At 38.0% G+C, this 20362-nt stretch overlaps 2 protein-coding genes across 6 annotated transcripts; one reads left to right on the forward strand and one right to left on the reverse strand.

Moving 5' to 3' along the window:
* Positions 1-510: 510 nt before the first annotated feature.
* caprin1a (cell cycle associated protein 1a) lies at positions 511-11514 on the forward strand. 4 transcript variants are annotated; one of them, XM_051899377.1, is made up of 19 exons: positions 511-678; positions 1382-1513; positions 2235-2297; positions 2393-2479; positions 2676-2914; positions 2988-3070; positions 5304-5453; positions 5542-5591; positions 5735-5818; positions 5923-6102; positions 6180-6270; positions 6925-6977; positions 7054-7143; positions 7226-7354; positions 8276-8429; positions 8517-8720; positions 8843-8946; positions 9032-9092; positions 10861-11514. In XM_051899377.1, the coding sequence occupies exons 2-19, from the start codon at positions 1382-1384 to the stop codon at positions 10923-10925; spliced, it is 2019 nt and encodes a 672-aa protein (XP_051755337.1). In that variant the 5' UTR covers positions 511-678; the 3' UTR covers positions 10926-11514. The 4 variants fall into 4 exon arrangements, with proteins under 4 accessions (XP_051755337.1, XP_051755338.1, XP_051755339.1 ...); XM_051899378.1 differs by having other exon boundaries at positions 8520-8720; XM_051899379.1 differs by having other exon boundaries at positions 8541-8720.
* Positions 11515-12083: 569 nt separating this feature from the next.
* On the reverse strand, positions 12084-20070 carry nucb2a (nucleobindin 2a). Of its 2 annotated transcripts, none has more exons than XM_051899381.1 (13): positions 19842-20069; positions 19215-19355; positions 18916-19023; positions 18702-18834; positions 18119-18222; positions 17051-17236; positions 16876-16966; positions 16722-16780; positions 15504-15596; positions 15297-15386; positions 13610-13780; positions 13452-13512; positions 12084-12823 (listed from the first exon to the last, which is right to left on the reverse strand). In XM_051899381.1, the coding sequence occupies exons 2-13, from the start codon at positions 19353-19355 to the stop codon at positions 12570-12572; spliced, it is 1491 nt and encodes a 496-aa protein (XP_051755341.1). In that variant the 5' UTR covers positions 19842-20069; the 3' UTR covers positions 12084-12569. The 2 variants fall into 2 exon arrangements, with proteins under 2 accessions (XP_051755341.1, XP_051755342.1); XM_051899382.1 differs by lacking the exon at positions 12084-12823 and adding an exon at positions 13147-13165 and having other exon boundaries at positions 19842-20070.
* Between the last annotated feature and the right edge of the window lie 292 nt (positions 20071-20362).

The following is a 20362-nucleotide window of genomic DNA, read 5'->3' on the forward strand; positions in this document are numbered from 1 at the left end:
TGGAATCATAAATCACACCAAGTTCATTCAGAGGAGAAATGGCTCCAAGACTGAGTGTGGTTTCTACCAAGTTTTTATTTATTTATTTATTTATTTATTTATTTATTTATGTATGTATGTTATTTTTTTTATTTTTCTCTCAATTTCTGTCACCTGATGGAGTTTGGGTTCCTTGCAGCTGTCGCCTTTTATTTTCTTAGTTGGGGACACTTAATATAGATAGATAGATAGATATTTAAAATGTTTAAAATAAGTCGTTATATTTTCTTTCACACGTTTGGAAGCGTTCAGTTTATTTATTTATTTATTTTTCCAATCATTTGTAGAAGTATTTAATTGGTCAAAACTAAGAACTGTTTGTCAATATAGTGGGACACGCCCAGTATGCAGTGGGGTGATAAATATCTGACACAATATCTATAAAATATTTTAACAAAAGAGTTAACTTGTTTATAATTCAGGGTTTGTTCCTGAATGATACCTTCTTTTAGATATGAGCTCAGGCACAGACATAGACACCTATAAGGGTCCTTCAGCGCTTCTGCATTGTTAAGACGAAACTCGCGGAGCTGCTGGAGTTGCCGGGGAGCGTCTGTTATACTTACAGAAAATAACATCTAAAACACTGAAACCCAACTGCATTATACCCATATATCTTTCAAAACATTGAAAGTAAAGGTAAGACGCCATGATTATAAAAATTGTCAATGTTCTGCATCCTCGAAAGCGATGACCAGCTCAAGCTAGCGGCTAACGCTCACAATCCGCTAAGTCAGAGAATCTAATAGCATACGATTAAAGTTGAATCCTCTAACAGCACTTTTGTGAACATATATGTTTACATCTATGTGTTATACGATGAATGATTGCTCAGTCATTCTGTTTGTTAATACGTGTAGCTATTAGAGCTGAAGGGGTGTGCTTTTGGCCAACAGTGACCATCCGGCCAAGAAGAAAGATATGAGTCTGCTAGACTTAAAAGCGTTGTAGGATCACGCCGAATTATACTATAAGCGCTGCAAATATATCGTTCTCTTTCTTCTTTATTGTGGATGAGTGGCAGTTTGTTTCTATAACAATTGATAGATTGGTAAAATTGGGGGTTCATCCCAGACAAGTGGGGGTTTCCGTGTCTTCATTTGGGATAGCGGATAGACCTTTGTTTGCTCTCTGGACTAAAAATGTAGGATTAGATTTTGAGTTTTAAATGAGATGAATCTATATCTGGTTCTTTGTGACCTGAGTAATTATATTATTGAATATCTTTAGATTAAATATGATTGATTTTCATGCATATGCTTTTTTTTTAATTGTTATTGTTTTTAATTCTCTGACATTTAAAAAATATGACAACAAATCATCATTGGCTTTATTTTTACAGATGCCATCAGTGACCACTGGCGACAATGCTGTTCACTCCTCCAGTCCGGATTCGGGCTCTGCGCCATCTGAAGCCCTCAAGCAAGTTCTTGTTGTAATCGACAAGAAGGTTCGCAACATGGAAAAGAAAAAGGTAACTTAATTTTAAGATGATATTAAGCTCGACCCTATTTATTTACTTAATACGCAATCCTTGTTATATTGTGCACAATTTATCAGTGCATGCAATTCAGAAAGAAAAGTTATGTCTTTGTATTATTTCATCAATAATTTTGATAGTACAGTTAACATAAATCCAATAATTTTTTTGGAAACAACAGCAAATTTTTATTTAATGGTTGACCTTCAGCATTCATGTGTATTTGTCAAAAAGCCTCCCCAAAATGGATGCAATGTGGTTATTCCAGGTGCCAACATTTACTTCATTTGTAGTATGGAATGGCCATAATCAAATCAGTTTGCAAAAATAAAGTCAAGCCCTTTTCTATCCATTTTTTCCTCCTTATTGAATATCCTGTTTTACTTAATCTGTTACATCATTACATTCTTCTTAATACTGATGTAAGCGTCTTATGTGTTCCATATCTTTAAGTGCATTACCGACAATAATTTGTTTTGGACTTGAGGACAGCATTGGGTTTCTGAAATTATAGATGTCTTAATTTACTATGAACCTCAACCTATAATATAGTGTAAAAACGGACTGCTTAGTGGTATTAATGGTATAAAATATGATGCCGACTTTGCAGAAAGAAACTCATATCTGACCGGGTGTATGGAATTTGCATTTTAATCTGCATGTGCACATGTACATACTACTTCTCTCTTTTAATATGAGCAAACTCTCTGTTAAGAGCAAGCTGGATGATTACCAGACAAGAAAGAACAAAGGAGAACGCCTCAACCACGATCAGCTGGTATGTGTCCTATATTCAGTGCTGGTTTACTGTGCTCGAATATATCAGTTGTTTTATGTATTAAATGTATATGCTGCTTTGTTCTATATTTGTAGGAGGCTTTATCTAAAGCTCCGGAGGTGGCTCACAACTTGGACTTTGCCCGTGAGTTGCAGAAAAACTTCCTGGCTTTAAATGTGGAGGTAAGTATGTTTTTGATTGAAGTGTGGCTCAGTGTCAATTTAACATCTACATTCACTCTCACTCCCACCATCTAGCCTAAAACTGTTGATGCAATGCAATATTTCTGCTGCACGGGACAACAAAATCAGTCTTGTCTTGACCTCAGCGTAGAGTTTGTTTGTTTCGACCAATTCATTAAAAAGAATTCTTTTGCAGATCCAGAAAACGGTGAAAAAGGCGACACGACGGGAGCAGTTGAAGAGGGAGGAGGCAGAGCGCAAGAGACTGAAGGCAGTGCTGGAGGTGCAGTACTTGCTGGAGCAGCTGGGGGAGGAGAGCGTGAGGCAGGACCTGACTCAGTCCAGTGGGGATGCCCCCTTGCTCACAGAGTCAGAGCTCACGGGCCTGGACGAGTTCTACAAGCTAATTGGGCCTGAGCGGGACTCTAGCGTGAGGTGAGGACAGTTCATGAGTGTTAGTAAATTCAGCTTGTTGGGATATTTTTATCAAAATGGCTTTTGATTCCAGGTTGGCTGAGCAGTTTGAGGAAGCATCCATTCATTTGTGGGAGCTTTTGGAAGGAAGGGATAAAGCTGTGGCTGGAACCACATGTAAGTATCTTTTTCTGATGGTGTTTGCCATAGAAGTATTATGGGGGGTTGTGAGTAAAATGTGGTTTCAATGTCACCTAAAAGTTTCCTTTACAGTCAGTTCAGCCTTATAATTGGACCTCAAATGTATTTTTTTTTTTTTTTTTATTGATTCCCCCCCCCCCCTTGTATAGGGTGTATGTTTTTTCTAAAAAATGTAATTCTATATATATTCAAGGTGCAATAGGTGATTCTTTACGAAAACATTTATTTTATTTAACATTTTGTTGTACTGGTTGAAAGTCTCCTCATATCCTGGTAGCAAACACTATGTTAAACGGTTTATAAATATATATCATCTGTGGAAGGTGTAGGGCCATAAAATGTTCATCCAATTATTACATCCGGTCTGAATGAAATATGATGTCCTACCTGCCTGTCAACATATGTTTTTACATACCCTCGCACACCGTTTGCGCAGACATCATACGTCGTCAGCGCGTTTCATGCTATGCAGAGTTTATGTAGACAGACATCAGTCACAGAGCACCACAAACAAACAGCAGCCACCTTTTACAGTTCCTACCAGAGTTGTTCGGTCAGGCTCGAAATTATGCATATCCATGTCAACAGTATCAACACCGAAATAAATATGCAGCAGTCAGGTACAAGCTCTCTTAAGTTCTTTGTTCATTATTATTGTAATGTTATGTGCTTTGAGACATGAGGTACTGTAATGCCGTGTCTTGTGACGCTTTGCCGAGAGCAGCTGTTTGTGTTTTGGAGGAGGCGTGTAATCGTATGCTTTCAATGCTAGCAGGCTAACATTAGCATTTCCCAGATCACCTACTGCACCTTCAATAATACTATATATTCCCCGTTATATAGGGTGTGCCAATTATATATTTCAGCATGACACTTTGTAGTATAGCGCATTTCTCACAAGGTATTCAGAGTTGCTTTTCCCGGCAGTGCAACATCCGATTTAAATGTCTTGCTCATGTGGAAGATATAATTTGCTTTTCTGACAATTTATAAATGGTGTCAGTAGCTTTGGAATATTGGGAGAAAACATGAAGATTTGAGACAAGAGATGCTTTGTCCTGCTGGTGTCCCACAGCCCTCTCAAAGTGCAGAGCCCAGAATACTTATTTTTGTGGGAAAATATAATTAAACTTGACTTGGTTGCTAAATTTCTATTGCTTTCCATGTTCAAGGACTTTGTATTGTTTCTATTTTAATGCACTTTTAAAGGTTAATGCTTAATTTTGTACATTGTAAATTATTTGTGCAAAACATCCAGCCCCGTCACCCTCCGCTCGCTTTTTTCGTGTGTCTGCTGCACGTGTTTTATGCAGGAGCCACATGCACCACAAAATTACGCACCTTGCTTATTGGACGATCGATACGTTTTATCGAGTAAATTATCGACAATTAATCGATCGTCGATTAATTGTTAGCATCCTTAATACATATATATTTATTATAGAATAGCATCACTATATAACAAAGTTATATTGTGAATGTGTATCTTTAATAACACTGTCATATGAACAACCATTTAGTAAAGTGTGGTATTGTAGGATTTTGAGACTTGCATCACATTAACAATCCCCACTTGAACTGTTGACAGGATGAGTCTGATTCAAACTGCTAACGCAAGTGTGAGTTTGAGGCTGTTTCGTAAATGTTTTAAAAAGAATCATTTCGTAAGAGTAATTTGTTTTTGTTTTCACTGCTTTTGTTATTGTCCTGTTTTATTTTTTTATTCATTCGTGTTTCAAAATCGCGTTTGTTATCGTCAAAATGGTCTTGAGACATGTCAACTGTATAATCACTAATATTTGCTCTCCAGTGAGTCTGAATACCAATGGGGCCATCCCTCGCTTGGCCTCCCTGTGAATGGTGGCACTTGCCATGGCTTTTGAAAGCTTTGCTCTGTCTCAGGCCCATGAGGGTCAGCAGTGCTTCATGCTGACTTGTGACCCACGTCAGCAGCTGGGCAGGCAGCCAGTGGTGTGCACAAAGCCTCTCTGCTGGAGGTTTCAATGATCGACAGGGCCTGCCTGCATATTCCTACAGAGAGGGTGGGAATCATGATCGTATCAGATTTTGCAAACTCAGCTTATGAGACATTGCTATATTTGTTTGCTGATAGTGTTGCTGAAAAAGATGCTTTTTCCGTCCAAGTGATTTAGAGACAAACTTGGCCATGTTAAACCTTTACCCCTTGCATTTTTTGTGTCTTTAACAGACAAAGCCCTTAAGGAAACCTTGGACAAGATGCTGCTAAGTGGGTACTTTGATCGTGCCCAAACACATCAGAATGGAGTGTGCGAAGAAGAGACGGGGGCTGCAGCAGCAGCGGAGTCATCAGAGAGTGAGGACCGCCCCGCTGAGCCAGGTAAAAACAAAAGCCATCAAATTTCAGAGCAAAGAAATGCTTCTTCACACAGCTGGCGGCTCATGTTGATGCTCTTATCTATTCACAGAGGGAACCGCTCAAGAATACACAGAAACTATTGAGGTTGAATCAACAGAGGTGCGAACTGATATTACAACACTTTTTATGTGCATGCTCAGAGTAAATTTTGATTTTGTGGAAACATTTCTTAGACTACACTACTTCAGTCATAGCATTCTTAATGCTCTGCACTTTTTTTTTTTCTTTTTTTTTCTTAATAGTTTGTAAACAGACAGTTCGTTCCAGAAACTACCTACAGCAGCAGTGACAAAGAACAAGGAGCAGAGTGGAACACAAGTTCTCAGGCATGATGCACTTTTTTCGACAAAGAAAGCACCAAAATTATTAACAACTTTTGGCCAAGTGGTCTTTGTTTCCTTGTTTACTCCATGTGATCATTGCTTTTCAGGCGGTTAGTGCCCTTCAGCAACCACAACAGCCACCTGCCGCCATGAGCCCAGCTTTGGTCAGCTCAGAACCACACACACTGAACGCCGTCCTCCCTCCTCCTGCAACAGATCCCGTGGTCCGAAAGCAAGCAGTTCAAGATCTCATGGCTCAAATGCAGGGTACCTTCAACTTCATGCAGGTAAACTGCAGAATGTTTCATTCATCACACTTAAAGTGTAGCAGTGGCCTTTTCTAACATATGTGTAATGTGGACAGGACTCTATGCTGGAGTTTGAGGGACCGCCTTTAGATCCTGCAATTGTGTCGGCACAGCCCATGAAACCTGCTCAGATGGTCTGTCCGCCAGGTTGGTACACAAACTTTAAAGTAATAGTGTGCTCTTTAAACTCATATGGGAGTGATTTTTGCTGTAGATTAAAAGTCAAATATGGCAATTTTCGATTGGGTTGGGCATCAATGACATCATATGATGCCACTGTTTTTTGTGTTTCATGACCAAATGATGTTGCTGTCTAATGCCTGGCATCATATTTGATTTGAGAGCTATGGCAAAGTCTGAAGAATCCTTGCACCAGTATTATTGTATTTAATTACCATTATAGAATATATTAATAATTGTTTTTATTGTTTATAATACTAAACAATAAATGATAATATTGTTATATAATGTTAAATAACATTGTCTATAATAAAAATAATGATTTTTTTTTTTTTATATTCGGTTTTAATTTTAAGATTTAGTAATTTAAGTTTTAGTAAATATTTTTTTCAGTTTTAGTAATTTTAGTACTTCAACTTGTTTTAGTATTATTTCAACTTTTTCCAATTACCAACAACAACTTTGCCTTGGCACAAAGACAAAAAACTAATAATAACAGGTTTCATTTTTAGGTGAACTATTTTCTACTTTTTTTTTTTTTTTTTTTTCTGCAGATGTTTGACTATTTCATGCCACTAATATCCTAAAATGCTACTCTTTCAATGTTTTCTGCTCATACAGAATCCAGACTGCCCCAACACAATGCTCTTTCTGTGCAGCCTGAACATGCGCAAGTGAGTTCAGTTACCAAAAACATGCTTTCAAACACGTTTCAGGCGTTCCTAAAACCTTTTCCATTTTGATTCTCAGGTTCCGATGGTCTCCTCCACGCCCCCTCTCTATCAGCCCCCTCATAACTCTGAGCCTCGACCGCAGACAGACTCCATTGACCCCCTGCAGGTAACGTCGTACACCACAGTCTTCACAGATGCCGTGTACACTATGGCTTAGATATGTGAGTGATGTAGGATATACACCCTAGGTCTCCATGCCCCTGTCGTCTGAGCAGTCCCCCACCCCTTCCTCTCAGCCCCAGGTGTTTCAACCTGTCTCCAAACCCCTTCACAGTGGCATCAACGTTAACGCAGCTCCATTCCAGTCCATGCAAGCGGTAGGCCTCAACCTGTCTACCCCACCCCTTCAGAGTTTGTCTCTCCATTCTGCTTTTGTTCTGTTTGTCATGCTGCGGAAGGAGCCGTTCACACAGAACACATTTTTGCATTACATTGCACTGCTTTTCCATTGTTTTTCTATGTGAACAAGTGCTATACAGATATGTTTGACCATTGCGATCACATCTCGCATCTCACATTAAAAGTTCAACTTTAGACCTTTTTTTTTTGTGTAATTTCAGTGCCGTGCATCTCGTATTTTTAAATGAAAAAACGCATTCTGTGTGAATGGCCCCTGACAGGCTTTTATTTAAAAAGATACATTTCTATGAACTTCAGCATTTGAGTTTATAATGTTCAAGCCTGTTGTCCACCATTTGTGGATGAGCCAATACTTGCATGACTATAATGGTCAATGATTTTTATTCAAAAAATGTTTTCTAAAGAATGTGTTTAGTAAAGTGTCACCTAAAAAGTTTTTATATAGTTTTTGTTTTTGTGTAGATAAATGATTTATCCTGTTTGTCTATCCCTTATCTCCTTTTAAATGTTTAATCAGTTATTTATTTATTTATTTTTTTTAACTCAAGCCATGAAAACTGCCCTATAGTGTTGTCAAAAGTACCGACTTCTGTACCAAGTCGGTACTAAAATTTTAAAAATGTGACGCTTTGAGCACTGTTGAGCGGATTCGTAAACACCTGATAGGCCATTGTGGTCACGCGCTCAACAGATATGTCTGCTACAATGATCAACACTTCAAAAACATGCTGTAAATAGATATCAATGACGCTCTTCACTGAGGGCTTCCGTACCGAAGTCGCTACTTTTGACAACATTACTGCCTTATAGGGTAATATGGCATACAACATCCGAAAACATAGATACTGTAGTTGCTTACATGTTCTCTCTTCCATTAGGTGTTCAATATGAATGCTCCAGTTCCTCCAACCAGTGAGATGGACTCTCAGAAGATTTCTAGTCAATATCAGAGCAGTTACGGTCAAGGCTACAGCACACAGGCCAACCTTCCAGCCGAGCAGCAGGAAATGCCTCAAGAAGCCCTGCAGTCAGGTAATGTGTAGAGATATAAAATATCTTAATTTCTTATCTTATATAATATGTAATATTATATCCTATGTAATAACTGTTTCTTATTAGTAGTTGGCCCTTTCCATTCTCAAGACCAAGGTATTCCGTCTGCAGGGGGACACCAGTCTGCACCTCAGCAGCCCTCGGGGCAGGGCACAGGGTTTGGGCGTCCAGGTCAGTCCTTTTACAGCAACAGAGCAATGCCACGAGGTGGACCCAGAACTCCTAGAGGGGCTTTGAATGGCTACCGTGGACCATCAAATGGATTTAGAGGTGAGGCATGACTGCTTTAATCTGTGCCAAGGCATTCTAGTTTGAACTCCAGTATGAAATCATACAATCAAACCTATTTTTTTTTTTTTTTTTAAATATATATTTTTTAATTATATATTTAGCTGGATACGATGGGTATCGTGCTCCATTCCCCAACACTCCTAACACCGGATATGGGCAAACTCAGTTCAGCACGCCGCGAGATTACTCCAACACCTACCAACGGGTAACTTCAAGAAAAAGAAAACTGGAGATTTGAGATGTAATTGACGTAATTGATTGTTTTGAAATTCCATGTGGTTTCTTTGCAGGATGGATATCAGCAAAGCTTCAAGCGAGGGGCTACCCAGGGACCTCGAGGTTGCTCTCGAGGTAATGCTCAAGCGATGCGATCCTAAAATCTTTGGGAAGACTTGTTTCTTTTTGGCCACTTTGAACATTCAGTTATTGAGAATGTTTTCCCTCAGCCCATATTTTTACTCCTATCAGTGGTTTTGTTATTTTTTTTTGGCTTATTGATTCAAGTAAGCCCGCTTTGATAGTTTTAATAACCTAATGTGTTTTACAGAGACACAGTGGAGAGCTGAAACTGTCAGTGTTGTGATTTTTCAGCCAGGTTGTGTTTAAAACATAGATATTCCTGTAAACTTGAAAGATTTTCATTAATTTATTTTTTTTATAAAATAAAATGCAAAAAGTTAACTGCCACTGTCGGTCCAATCTATAGGAGTGTTTTTGATATTTTGTTGGCCTGTTCCCCTTCCCACACTTGGTTCTTGCCTGTGTTTTGGGTACTGAAGGCATTGTTTTTTTTCACCCCATTTCATTTGAAGATTTTTTTTTTTTTTTTTTGCTGTCCTGCCCTTTGTATGCTCATGTCACTCCTTGAGAGAATGTTTCAATAAAGATGTGTTGCATTACCTGCTTGTCTGCCGCTGCTTTCTTTTTGCTCTCCATGCTGAGAAATCCTCTCACCTGTCCTGTGACCCTTTGTCTGCTAAAGTGTTGGAGGTTGACTTTGTTTCCTTTTAGTCTTCTAAGGAGAGGCAGGTGATTGGTCCGCTTATCGGTCCGTTTTCTGCAACTCTGCTGTTTGCTTTCCTGCCTCTTGCGTCATTTATTATATCCTGCTTTTCAACAAAATTAAGAGTTTGTTTTAATTGGGTGAAGCATTGATCTAACAAAATGGCTCTCAGATTGCCTCCAATTGGGGAAGTGATATATGGCATTGCTCCAAATCAATCTATAGCTGATGCGCTGCTTCTCCTGCTTCAAGTTAAAAAAAAAAAAAAAAAAAATGTTCACAAAAAGTTTGTCATACCAAACCTATATAAATTTCTTTATTCCTTGGAACATGAACATGTTTAGCGCTATGTTGACTGCTGTTTTCTATACAATGAAAGTGAATGGTGACCATGACAAAAAATATGTTTGGGATCTTGAATGTCATTGATCACAATTCACTTTCATTGTATGGAAAAGAGCAGAAAGAACATCTGGCATAATATCCTTTTATTTTTGGCATATTGGCATATACCCTGTCAACGCAAGTAAATAATATGGGTTTGGAATAGCATAAGGGTGAGTAAATGATGCAAAATGTTCATTTAGTGAACTGTACCTTTTTAAATGGTCTTGCGAGATCTGAACATTAGCAGCAATTTGGTGGATTGTACATAATTTTAGGAAAGTTATAACAGGTTTTTTTTTTTTTTTTTTTTTTTTTTAAACAAAGAAATTAACTGAATACTCAGTCATGCAACTATTTCAGAGAATCCTGCTGAGCATAAATATGCTGCTACTGACATTTCTCTAACTGCTACTTAAGATGGTTTTGGTTTATTAAATTTGCAGAGCCTTTTATCTTTATAATGTCATTTCATTTTTTTTTTATTTTAAAGTCTAGTTAAGAACAGCAAGACTGTCACACTACAGTCAGACTTGTCATGTGAGAGTATTTGAAGGCTATAATGATTTCTGGAGCTGTTTGGATGAATCTCTTTTAGTTTGTAGGATCTATGGTTTGCATTTTAACACTTGTAGTATAAATGTATAAAATGTGAATATACCATCTCAAAAGCACGGAAAGTGCTCATTGTGTTTAACTCAGCATTGATTTTCTGATGTATTTGGGTTTCAGGACGTGGGGGATCATATCGGCCCAGCAGAGGAATGGGTCCCATGGCCGCCCAACAGACCAGCTAAACCCAGTCCTTTAGCCATTATCAGCCCTGTTCCACCCTTTTATCTCCTCCACCCATTTGGACTCTCAAACTCGAGCCGTGCCACTCCAGACCATGTAGTTAGATGACTGCATCTTAGCAAGTAAGGACACAACCAATGGTTTTGGGAAAATACAGTATCAATGAGACTATAGCACTCCCAGCATTGTAATTGCGCAGAGCTCTCAAAGCTTTCTCTCAATCATATGCTATTGCACAGCCTTTACACATTTGAGACAGAACACGTGCCTTTGATTATGGGTGTCTGGATTTTAATTAATCTTGGTGGAATAATGACTTGGTAGCTGGGAACAGCCACTAGATTTTGAATGTGAAGTACACCGTATACCAAAGGCACTTAGTTTTTGGCCAAACGAACTGTTAAGTGAATGTGAAGAATTTACTTGTACGTACTGTAATGTATCATGTTATTTTCTCATTTTTTGGCTCAGCCAAATGGTTTACAGGAAATGCATTGTACTGTATGTGGCTGAATGACTGCTTCATTGTATTTCTTCCTATTACTGTTGACTAGACTTAATGCTAACTAATAAATGATTTTTGAAGGACAAGCCACTTTAAAAGTTATTACGCATGCATTCGGTGTGACGTAAGAGCAGAAACAATCTTCTTTGAAGCCATAATACACTTGTGCGTTTAATATCTTAAACTCAGCAATTTTTTTTAGATTATTAGTGTTTGGTTGATATAATGATCACACATGTTTTTTGACGGGTTAAGCACAGCACAACCGGAAACTTGCAGTGTGTGGAATACCTAGAACTCGCTTCATACTAGTTCTGGGTTCAGTACAAATTTATGGCATCATGTTTTTTTTCATCATGTTGAAAAAAAAAAAGTAATTAGCACCAAAAACAGTTTCAATAGTATTGACAGAAGATGTGCTTGCTAACCCTTCTCTGTTCACAGTGCAAATATGCAAGATTTAGCAGAAGAATTAATGTAAGCACATTTATAACAATTGTAGCTTCACATTTCTGCTTTTAAATCATCCCCATTTGCTACCATTTAAAGTGCCTCACTGTAACCTTCGTTTTTGCTTTTGATTATACATAATTTGTACTGAACCTGCACTATTCCCTTACATAAAATACATTTCTTTGTTGTTCATTAAAAAAACTTTTTTTTTTCCAAATAGATTTTTATTGATGTCTGACTTAACTCTCAAAGTTCCCACTGTAAGCAACAGTTAAAATTCAGAGTAGCCCTAATCAATTAAAAACTTCCAGTACAATTCAACAATACTCTGATACCACACAACTAGGTTTTAAGTAGCTCTTCATGGTCATTAAAATTCCAGAAAAATAAATGTGCAAAACAAAAGCGTATACACAGACATCCAATCCACTGTGTTGTAAAATAAAATATCCACAACGAATGAAAAAGATATTTTCAATAACAAAAAGAAATCAAACACACTTATACCAAACAGCAAAGTCTGCATTAAATGTATTATGCTTATGAAACCAGCCACTTCCCTACTAAATAAAACCGTAGCACACACGAACGCAGGTAATCATTGACTAGTACTGGACAAGAGGTACTGTTTGTTGAAGTCTCTGAGCCTGGTGCTAGGTCGGTTTCTCCACAAAACCATATGACAGTCCTATGGCACATTGTTGTGGTCAAGGGGAACCTTTAGAGAATCTTGGGGTGGGCTGTTGTGTCCTGGTGGCAGTGGCTGGTTTTCTTGGGCTATATTTTGGTGTTCCTGTCCTAGATCCTGTTGATTCTGAGGTACATCATGTTGTTGTTGTTGTTCTGGAGGGATATCTTGGTGTCCTGGGGACAGAGGCTGGTGCTCAGGGGGCACAGGAGGTTGGTCATGTCCTATGGACTCAGGAACAGCATTTCCCTCCACTGTTATGAGAGATTTAGAAAGTGTTGTATCATTGCCAAGAATGTTACTTTTAAAATAATGCGTTGCATTTGAATTAAAATATTTAAAATTCAAGTATATTTGCCAAGAATGTTGCTTTTATAATAAGAAGTATTTTATCGAATCATGAGTCATCAATAGCGGTTCACATTCATATCAGCAGTTAACCGTACTGGGGTTCACATGAACTGTACCCCAGACCAACCTTTTTAAGTAGACTTGGGTACGGTTTGCGGATAACAGTGTTCACATCATCCAAATGAACCGAACTTTGATGTCAAATGAGCCCGTGTGCGTACCAAAAGTGCTAGTGTGAAAACATCCTTGAAATAAGGCATTAAATTTAAATGTTTAAAATTCAAGTATATTTGCCAAGAGTTTGGGAATGATGGTGTGTGCTTTATGTAGTCATGAAATTGAAAACCCTGTTGACCCACTGCATTGAGTTACCCCTATAATGTTTCTTTTAACCTTCGCCAGAATAATGTAAAACTAGAAAAACATGTCAGGTGATATCACATTCAGGACCTAATGTAACAATAGCTACCCCGTGTACCCTTTACATGTATCTGGTTATGTATGTAATTTACAAATGAATGTATTACTTACAATGCATCTCAGGTTGAGACGGTTCCTTCTGTGTTTTCAACCGTTCCATATGCTCCACAGCCTGATAAGACAGACGCAAAGAATAGGTTTTCATTCACTTGTTATAATGACTTGTTTTTTATTCAATGAGCAGGTACAAGACAAATCAGTTCAGTTACCTGCTGCAGTTCTATTTTCTGAGCATTGAGCTGCTCCTGCTGTCGCTCTAGATCCTCCCTCTGCTTCTGAAGGTCAGCTGCTTTCTGGTTTAAGTCTTGCTCCTGCCTGACCAAATGCTCCTCAAACTCTCTCATCTCTTCTTCAGTATATGCCTGGTTCTGTTCTAGAGTCTGAGGTCATCCAATGACCCAAGAAAATGATTACTTTGAAAACATGAAGGTTACATGCCATTGTGACACATTATGAAATAAATGTCTTTCTCTAATACACGTTGGCCACAATTATTGGTACCCCTAGAAATTCTTATAAGTAAAATAGAGTGTAAAATATCTCAAGTATATTCTCCTTCATATTTACAATTTGTGGCACACCAGGGTGACTAGGAACATGAAATTATCCAGCCATGACTTTACGTTTTCTCATATTTATACTTCTGTGAAACAAGAAGGCCAAATTCCCTTAATCATTCATCTCAATGAGCAAAACCAAAGAATATTGTTCTGATGTGCAGAAAAAGATTGTTGAGCTTCACAAAACAGAAAGTGGCTGTAAGAAAATAGCTAAAGCATTAAAAATTCCCATTTCCACCATCAGGGCAATAATTAAGAAGTTCCAATCAACAGGAAATGAGGAGGAGAGTTTCAGTGGCCAAATACTCACCAAGTATCACAGCTGGAGAATTGCCGAGGCTCAGAAAGCATTAAACAGCACCTACATCACAAGTTCTTTGGGAGGCTTTCAAGAAAAATCCTCTGCTCTCATCCAAAAACAAACTCCAGCATATTAAGTTGTCAGACAAGAGTGGAACTTCAAACGGGACTTGATTTTTGGCAGCAAACCCACAAGATGGGTTTGGTGCAAACAGCGATAAAAAGTCCCCAATGCCCATGGTTAAATATACTGCTGGATCATTGAAATTGTGGACCTATTTTTCTGCTAGAGGTCCTGGACATCTTGTTCAGATACATGGTATCATGGATTCTATCAAATACCAACACACAAAAAACTCAAAACTTGACAGCCTCTACTAAAAAAATCTTATAATGGGCCATGGTTAGATCTTCCATCAGGACAATGATCCCAAACAAACATCAAAACCAACACAAAAATGTGTCACTGAGCACATGAATGATGCTTCTGCCATGAGTATCCCAGTCCCCTGACCTGAACCTTCGAGAAAATGAGTGGAATGCACAAACATAGACCTAGGAATTTGATATGGAGAGATTCTGTATGGAGGAATTGTCTCTGATCTCTTGTCAAGTGTTCTTCAAACTCATCAGGAATTATAGAGAAAACTCCAAGCTGTTATCTTGGCAAAATGAGGTTGCAAAAAGAATGGAATAAAAGGGTACTATTAATTGTGGCTAATGTGTATTAGAGAAAATCATTTATTTCATAATGAGATTTTCCCCCCATTTTCAATTGTTTTACTTCCATGAAAGGTTAGATTTTTGTGAATTTTTTGAATGAAAGATCAAAAGGATTAACAATGCAGATTTATTTTCACAGGCTTTTTTGTTCATATTTACCAAGGATGCCAATAATTCTGACCAGGACTGTACTTTGATACTGTGACAAACTTAACACAATCATCCTACATGAAAGACTGTTTACTGAATGCATGAATTAGAGGATATTGATCAATGGTCTAATTATGTATCTGTAGTGTGTCACCATACTCACTTCCCAGCTGTCTGGTTCAAGAAACTCTTTTTTCTTTGTGGCAACCAGGAACTCATCTAAGGACACCAGTCTGTCTTTATTGGTATCAACCTGTAAAGGCCAGAGGATTACAGATTAAAAAAATAAAATAAAAAATTTGTCAGTTTTTTCTGAAGTTGCCAGGTCATGCAAAGAGAATTGGTCCATTATTTATAATCATCATTTAACCTCGTTCATAACGTGTTCTCTCATTCGCAGCCTCTCCTCCTCCATTTCAACCATGTCGTCTTCTTCATTAGTCGGATCATAGATCTTCTCCAGCTGAAAAAAATAAAAATAAAATTTAATTGCAACTATATAATAGAGCATGTTATAACTACAATATTGTTGTAGTTGTTTGGTGCCAGACAGACTGGTCTGAGTATTTCAAAAACTGCTGATCTACTGGGATTTTCACATACAACATCCTAAGGTTTACAGAGAATGGTCTGAAAAAGAGAAAATATCTAGTGAGTGGCGGTTCTGTGGGCAAAAATGCCTTGTTGATACTAGAGGTCAGAGGAGAATGGTTCGAGCTGATAGAAAGGCAACAGTAACTCAAATATCTACTTGTTACAACTAACCAAGGTATGCAGAAGAGCTTTTCTGAACGCACAACACATCAAATCTTGAAGCAGATGGGCTACAGCAGCAGAAGACCACACCGGGTGCCACTCCTGTCAGCTAAGAACAGGAAACTGAGTCTACAATTCGCACAGGCTCACCAAAATTGGACAATAGAAGATTGGAAAAAACATTAACTGGTCCGATGAGTCTCAATTTCTGCTGCGACATTCATATGGTAGGGTTAGAATTTGGCATAAACAACATAAAAGCATGAATCCATCCTGCCTTGCATCAATGGTTCAGGCTGGTGGTGATAGTGTAACGGTTTGAGGGATGTTTTCTTGGCACACTTTGGGCCCCTTAGTACCAATTAAGCAATGTTCAAATGCCACAATCTGCTGATCATGTCCATCCCTTTATGACCAAAGTGTACACATCTTCTGATGGCTACTTCCAGCAGGATAATGCGGCATGTCACAAAGCTCAAATCATCTCAAACTGGTTTCTTGAACAATACAATGAGTTCATTATACTCAAATTGCCTCCACAGTCACCTGATCTCAATCCAATAGAGCACATTTGGGATGTGGTGGAACGGGAGATTCACATCATGGATGTGCAGCTGACAAATCTGCAGCAACTGCATGATGTTATCATGCCAATATGGATCAAAATCTCTGAGGAATGTTTCGAGCACCTTGTTGAATCTATGCCACGAAGAATTAAGGCAGTTCTGAGGGCAAAAGGGGGTCCAATCCAGGACTAGCAAGGTCTATCTAATAAACTGGCTGGTGAGTGCATATATTATATTCTATAGTGAATAATAATGCAATTGTGTACCTCTTTCGTGAATAGGGCTTCTAGCTCTTGTTCATCAAAGAAGCCATCTCCGTTTGTGTCTGCAATACAAGATTGGCAAAATGTAATAGTATTAAGTATATCATTTCAGCATTTTCATATCCAGGACTTGGCTGCGCTATCAAGAATATTTTACCATGTAGATTAAAGAAGGTTTTGGGGTCAAAATCTTCAGGGTCAAGGCCATCAGCCTCCTCCCACACTTCTTTTAGCTGATCCTTGCTACCCTATGGACCAAAACATTCGAGAAACATGAGTATATCCTCAATAAAATCACAAACGTCAAGATAAGTTCATGCCTGCAAACTTACGGGATGGTTGACTTTGGGGTGATCAGCATGTTTCTTCTTCATCTCCTCATAGTGCTCCTCCTCTTTCTTCCTGTCCTCCTCATCAAGTGTCTTCAGGTGTTCTCGTCTCTCATGCTCTTTCATCATCTCGTACCTTTTAAATTCTTCATGCCGCTCCTTGTCGTAGTTCTCCAGATCTTTTGTAGCCTATATTGCAAGATCATAAATGTGACTGAAAGATAATTGTGTTCTGGTCTTCAGTTATTGTATAAATATAAAAGGTCTTTTATTGCTGTTGCTCAGTGACCAAATGAGAACGGAACTGCATGCTGACCTTGGATTTAAAACATCATTACTTGATGTTCTTTTAAAGTGCGTATGGAAGATTCCAGAAATCCTTGAGACTGTATTTACTAGCACATTCTGTTTATTTTTAAGGTCAGTTCCCACAATCATAAAAATATTAAGAAAATATTAAGGAATTTTTAAGGCCAGGAAATGTCACTGAAATTTCTTTAGTGACTATATATTTTTCTATTTATTTTTAGCTCTAGAATAGAAATTGTTCTTTGTGTCTCTACGAAATGATTTATAAAAATCTTTATTAGGTGGCTTTACTATGTACCGACATCAAAAAATAAGTACAATGTACTTATTGGGATCATGCTGTATTGTAAAACATTTTTGTTGCTATAGAGGTGGGACAGGGGTAAGGTTAGGGACAGGTTTGGTCGTATGGTTGGGTTAAGGGGTAAGGGAAGAGTCAACAGTGAAAATATAGATGTAATTACAGAAATGAATTACATGTAATCATATATTACATTACATAATAAGTGCAATGTATCAAATGATTAGTTTAAATGTTAGTACATATTAGTAAAGGACACCTAATATAAAGTGGGACCAAATCTTTATCTTGTATCTTTATCTTGTATCACAAATGACTGTAAAGTCATGAAAATGTGTGGAAACCTTGTATTATTTGTCCTTTTTGCCTCAATTTTATGCAACATGAATACAAGCATTCAAGGTGGCAGAATCAAATGAAGTATGATTATGAAAGCTGGGTAACTGTAAGTAATGACATACCGATTTGATGAGTCTGTCCAGATCCTCAACCTCAAATGTGTGCGGGTTCATGTGGTTCAGATATTCAAACTGCTTGAGTAACGCCTGGTGATCTACCGCAATATCTGATGAACATGAGAGAGAACAGTGTTCTGAGAACGTTCTGAACTCAAGACCCATTTGCTTAAAAGCTCTAAAAAAATAAATAAATAAATACTATAGTATGAGTCTTACTTTGTTTTCATAGTCTGTTCATTCATTAAAGTCACCATGAAATCAAAACTGACAATTCATATTTTTAATGGAATATTGCTGTATCCATGCACATCATTTTTTTTAAATTCATATGCCCTTGTAATCTTTAATCAAAATCTCTTCTCTGATGATGATGAGGGCGGGACAACCTGTCACTCACATGAGATCACATGAGATCAAGTCCTGCTCTACATTTTTTTCTTGCCGTTTTACTCGGATATACGTCACAATAGGGAAAAAATATGATTGCAACTTCTGTTTCATGCCAACTTTAATATGCAATTACACCTTATGTATTTGAAATGACCTCATTTATTCAACTATAATAATTTTTTTCAGCCATTCTTACCATTCCCTCCTTCAATGTCCTGCTTGGCTTTGATCAGGGTTCTCAGGCGGCTGACCTCTTGCCTTTTGAGTTCATCCAGCTTGGTTCTCACATGGTGGCTGACAAAGTCAAGCTCTTTAGCCAACTTCCCTTGCTGAAATCAGCAGGAATGAACAGATTAGCTCTGTGTGACCTTTGTATTGTACAACACAAATAAAGCCACGCTGTTTCTTACCTTTATATCTTCCATGTCTGTGTTGTGGAGCTTTTCTCTAAAATGTTGATCTTTTTCAAGGAAATCAATAACTTCCCTGAGATAGCGGTCATAGTGTAGTCCGGTGTCCTACAAATATATTATAAATATATTATGAATACATAATATTATACTGTCAAATATAAAAGTGTGTACATGAAGTGTGTTTTTAAAATTGTGACAAAAATAACCATGCATATTTCCGCAACCTTACACTCTGAGACTACTTATAACTTGCTGCCAAAGCTTCTTATGTAATTGGCTGATCAAATATATCTTACCACACTCTGGGGAGGCTCTTTGACTGTTTCTTCTGGGAGCTTCACCTTAGTTTTATCTATACTTATTGGCACTGCCTTGGCCCAGGACATCACACTCGCCAGTACAAGGCAGCTGGTGAGGAGCCCCTTTAAACAGGACATCTGGAAAAATTAGCATACATATGGATTAGACGGGGATGAAAGCTCTATCATATTAGATATTGATTGTATTGCAAAACCATAGTGAGCCGATTAGCCTTTTTGGAAATCTAAACGTTCGAATCGAAATTTTTATTAAAAAAAAAAAAAATCTGTCTACATAGCCGGCTCACTAGGGTTGTAACACAGCCACTGATTGGCAGATCAGCTCTCCAAGAAATCCGTTACTAAGGATAAACATTAACAGGCAGTTAAGTGACACTCCATATGTACGTTTTGCTGGCAAGCTATTATTGCAATACAGAGATGTGGTTTGAAATGGTTGCTGACCTCGAAACACATAGAGGCTAATTTCATTAGCTTTCCATTGACAGTAAAGTCTATGCCAGACGTTATAGCAAAACTCGCTGTCCATTTTATAAGTGAAAAGTTGAATTGTATTTGGGTTAAGGTACCCGGAGCGATTCACAATTAAATAATGGCACTTACGGTGTCAGATCGGTTTCTATCGAGCTATCTCGGCTGTTTTCTGCTTCCTTTCATTACCGCTGGCTTCCTGACTGTCCGCTATCTTGGACTGATGATGATGACTTACAGAGGCGGATTCAGAACAGCTAGCGAGCTAAACGAGTACAGCAGCAGGAGGAGACAGAGAGCTCGTCCACGTAGATCAAGCGCAGTGCTTGACTTACATATTGGGGTTTTAGTGATATCGTGTCTTATGACACAAACACAGACTTCCTGAAGGGGGCGCATGGCGGCTCAAAAAGGCGAATCCTCAACTGAGTCGCATTCAAATCTCATGAGCTTTTATTTTTTGAAACATTTGTACTATGCTTATACTTGTTATTTATAGCTTATATTTGCTTAACGTTTTTAATTATACTGTTTGCTACACGTCAGTTTCAGAACATTTAAAATATGTATAAAAAAATCCTTATTCATTCATCACAAACGTGATTGGTCCGTCCTGAGGAGCACTGAAAAATGTAACAGAACACCGTGAACGT

This window comes from Ctenopharyngodon idella, chromosome 7 (genome assembly GCF_019924925.1).
Source record: "Ctenopharyngodon idella isolate HZGC_01 chromosome 7, HZGC01, whole genome shotgun sequence".
NCBI classification, from domain to species: domain Eukaryota; kingdom Metazoa; phylum Chordata; class Actinopteri; order Cypriniformes; family Xenocyprididae; genus Ctenopharyngodon; species Ctenopharyngodon idella.

Bases quoted from the DNA above. Each gene is read 5' to 3' on its own strand.
- caprin1a (XM_051899377.1), top strand. From the start codon at position 1,382: ATGCCATCAGTGACCACTGGCGACAATGCTGTTCACTCCTCCAGTCCG. The intron at 2,480-2,675 runs GTAAGTATGTTT...ATTCTTTTGCAG, and splicing joins TCCTGGCTTTAAATGTGGAG to ATCCAGAAAACGGTGAAAAA. The intron at 9,093-10,860 runs GTAATGCTCAAG...TTTGGGTTTCAG, and splicing joins ACCTCGAGGTTGCTCTCGAG to GACGTGGGGGATCATATCGG.
- nucb2a (XM_051899381.1), bottom strand. From the start codon at position 19,355: ATGTCCTGTTTAAAGGGGCTCCTCACCAGCTGCCTTGTACTGGCGAGT. The intron at 16,781-16,875 runs GTAAAATATTCT...CTTGTATTGCAG, and splicing joins AACCTTCTTTAATCTACATG to ACACAAACGGAGATGGCTTC. The intron at 15,387-15,503 runs GTTAAATGATGA...TGGCCTTTACAG, and splicing joins GAGAACACGTTATGAACGAG to GTTGATACCAATAAAGACAG.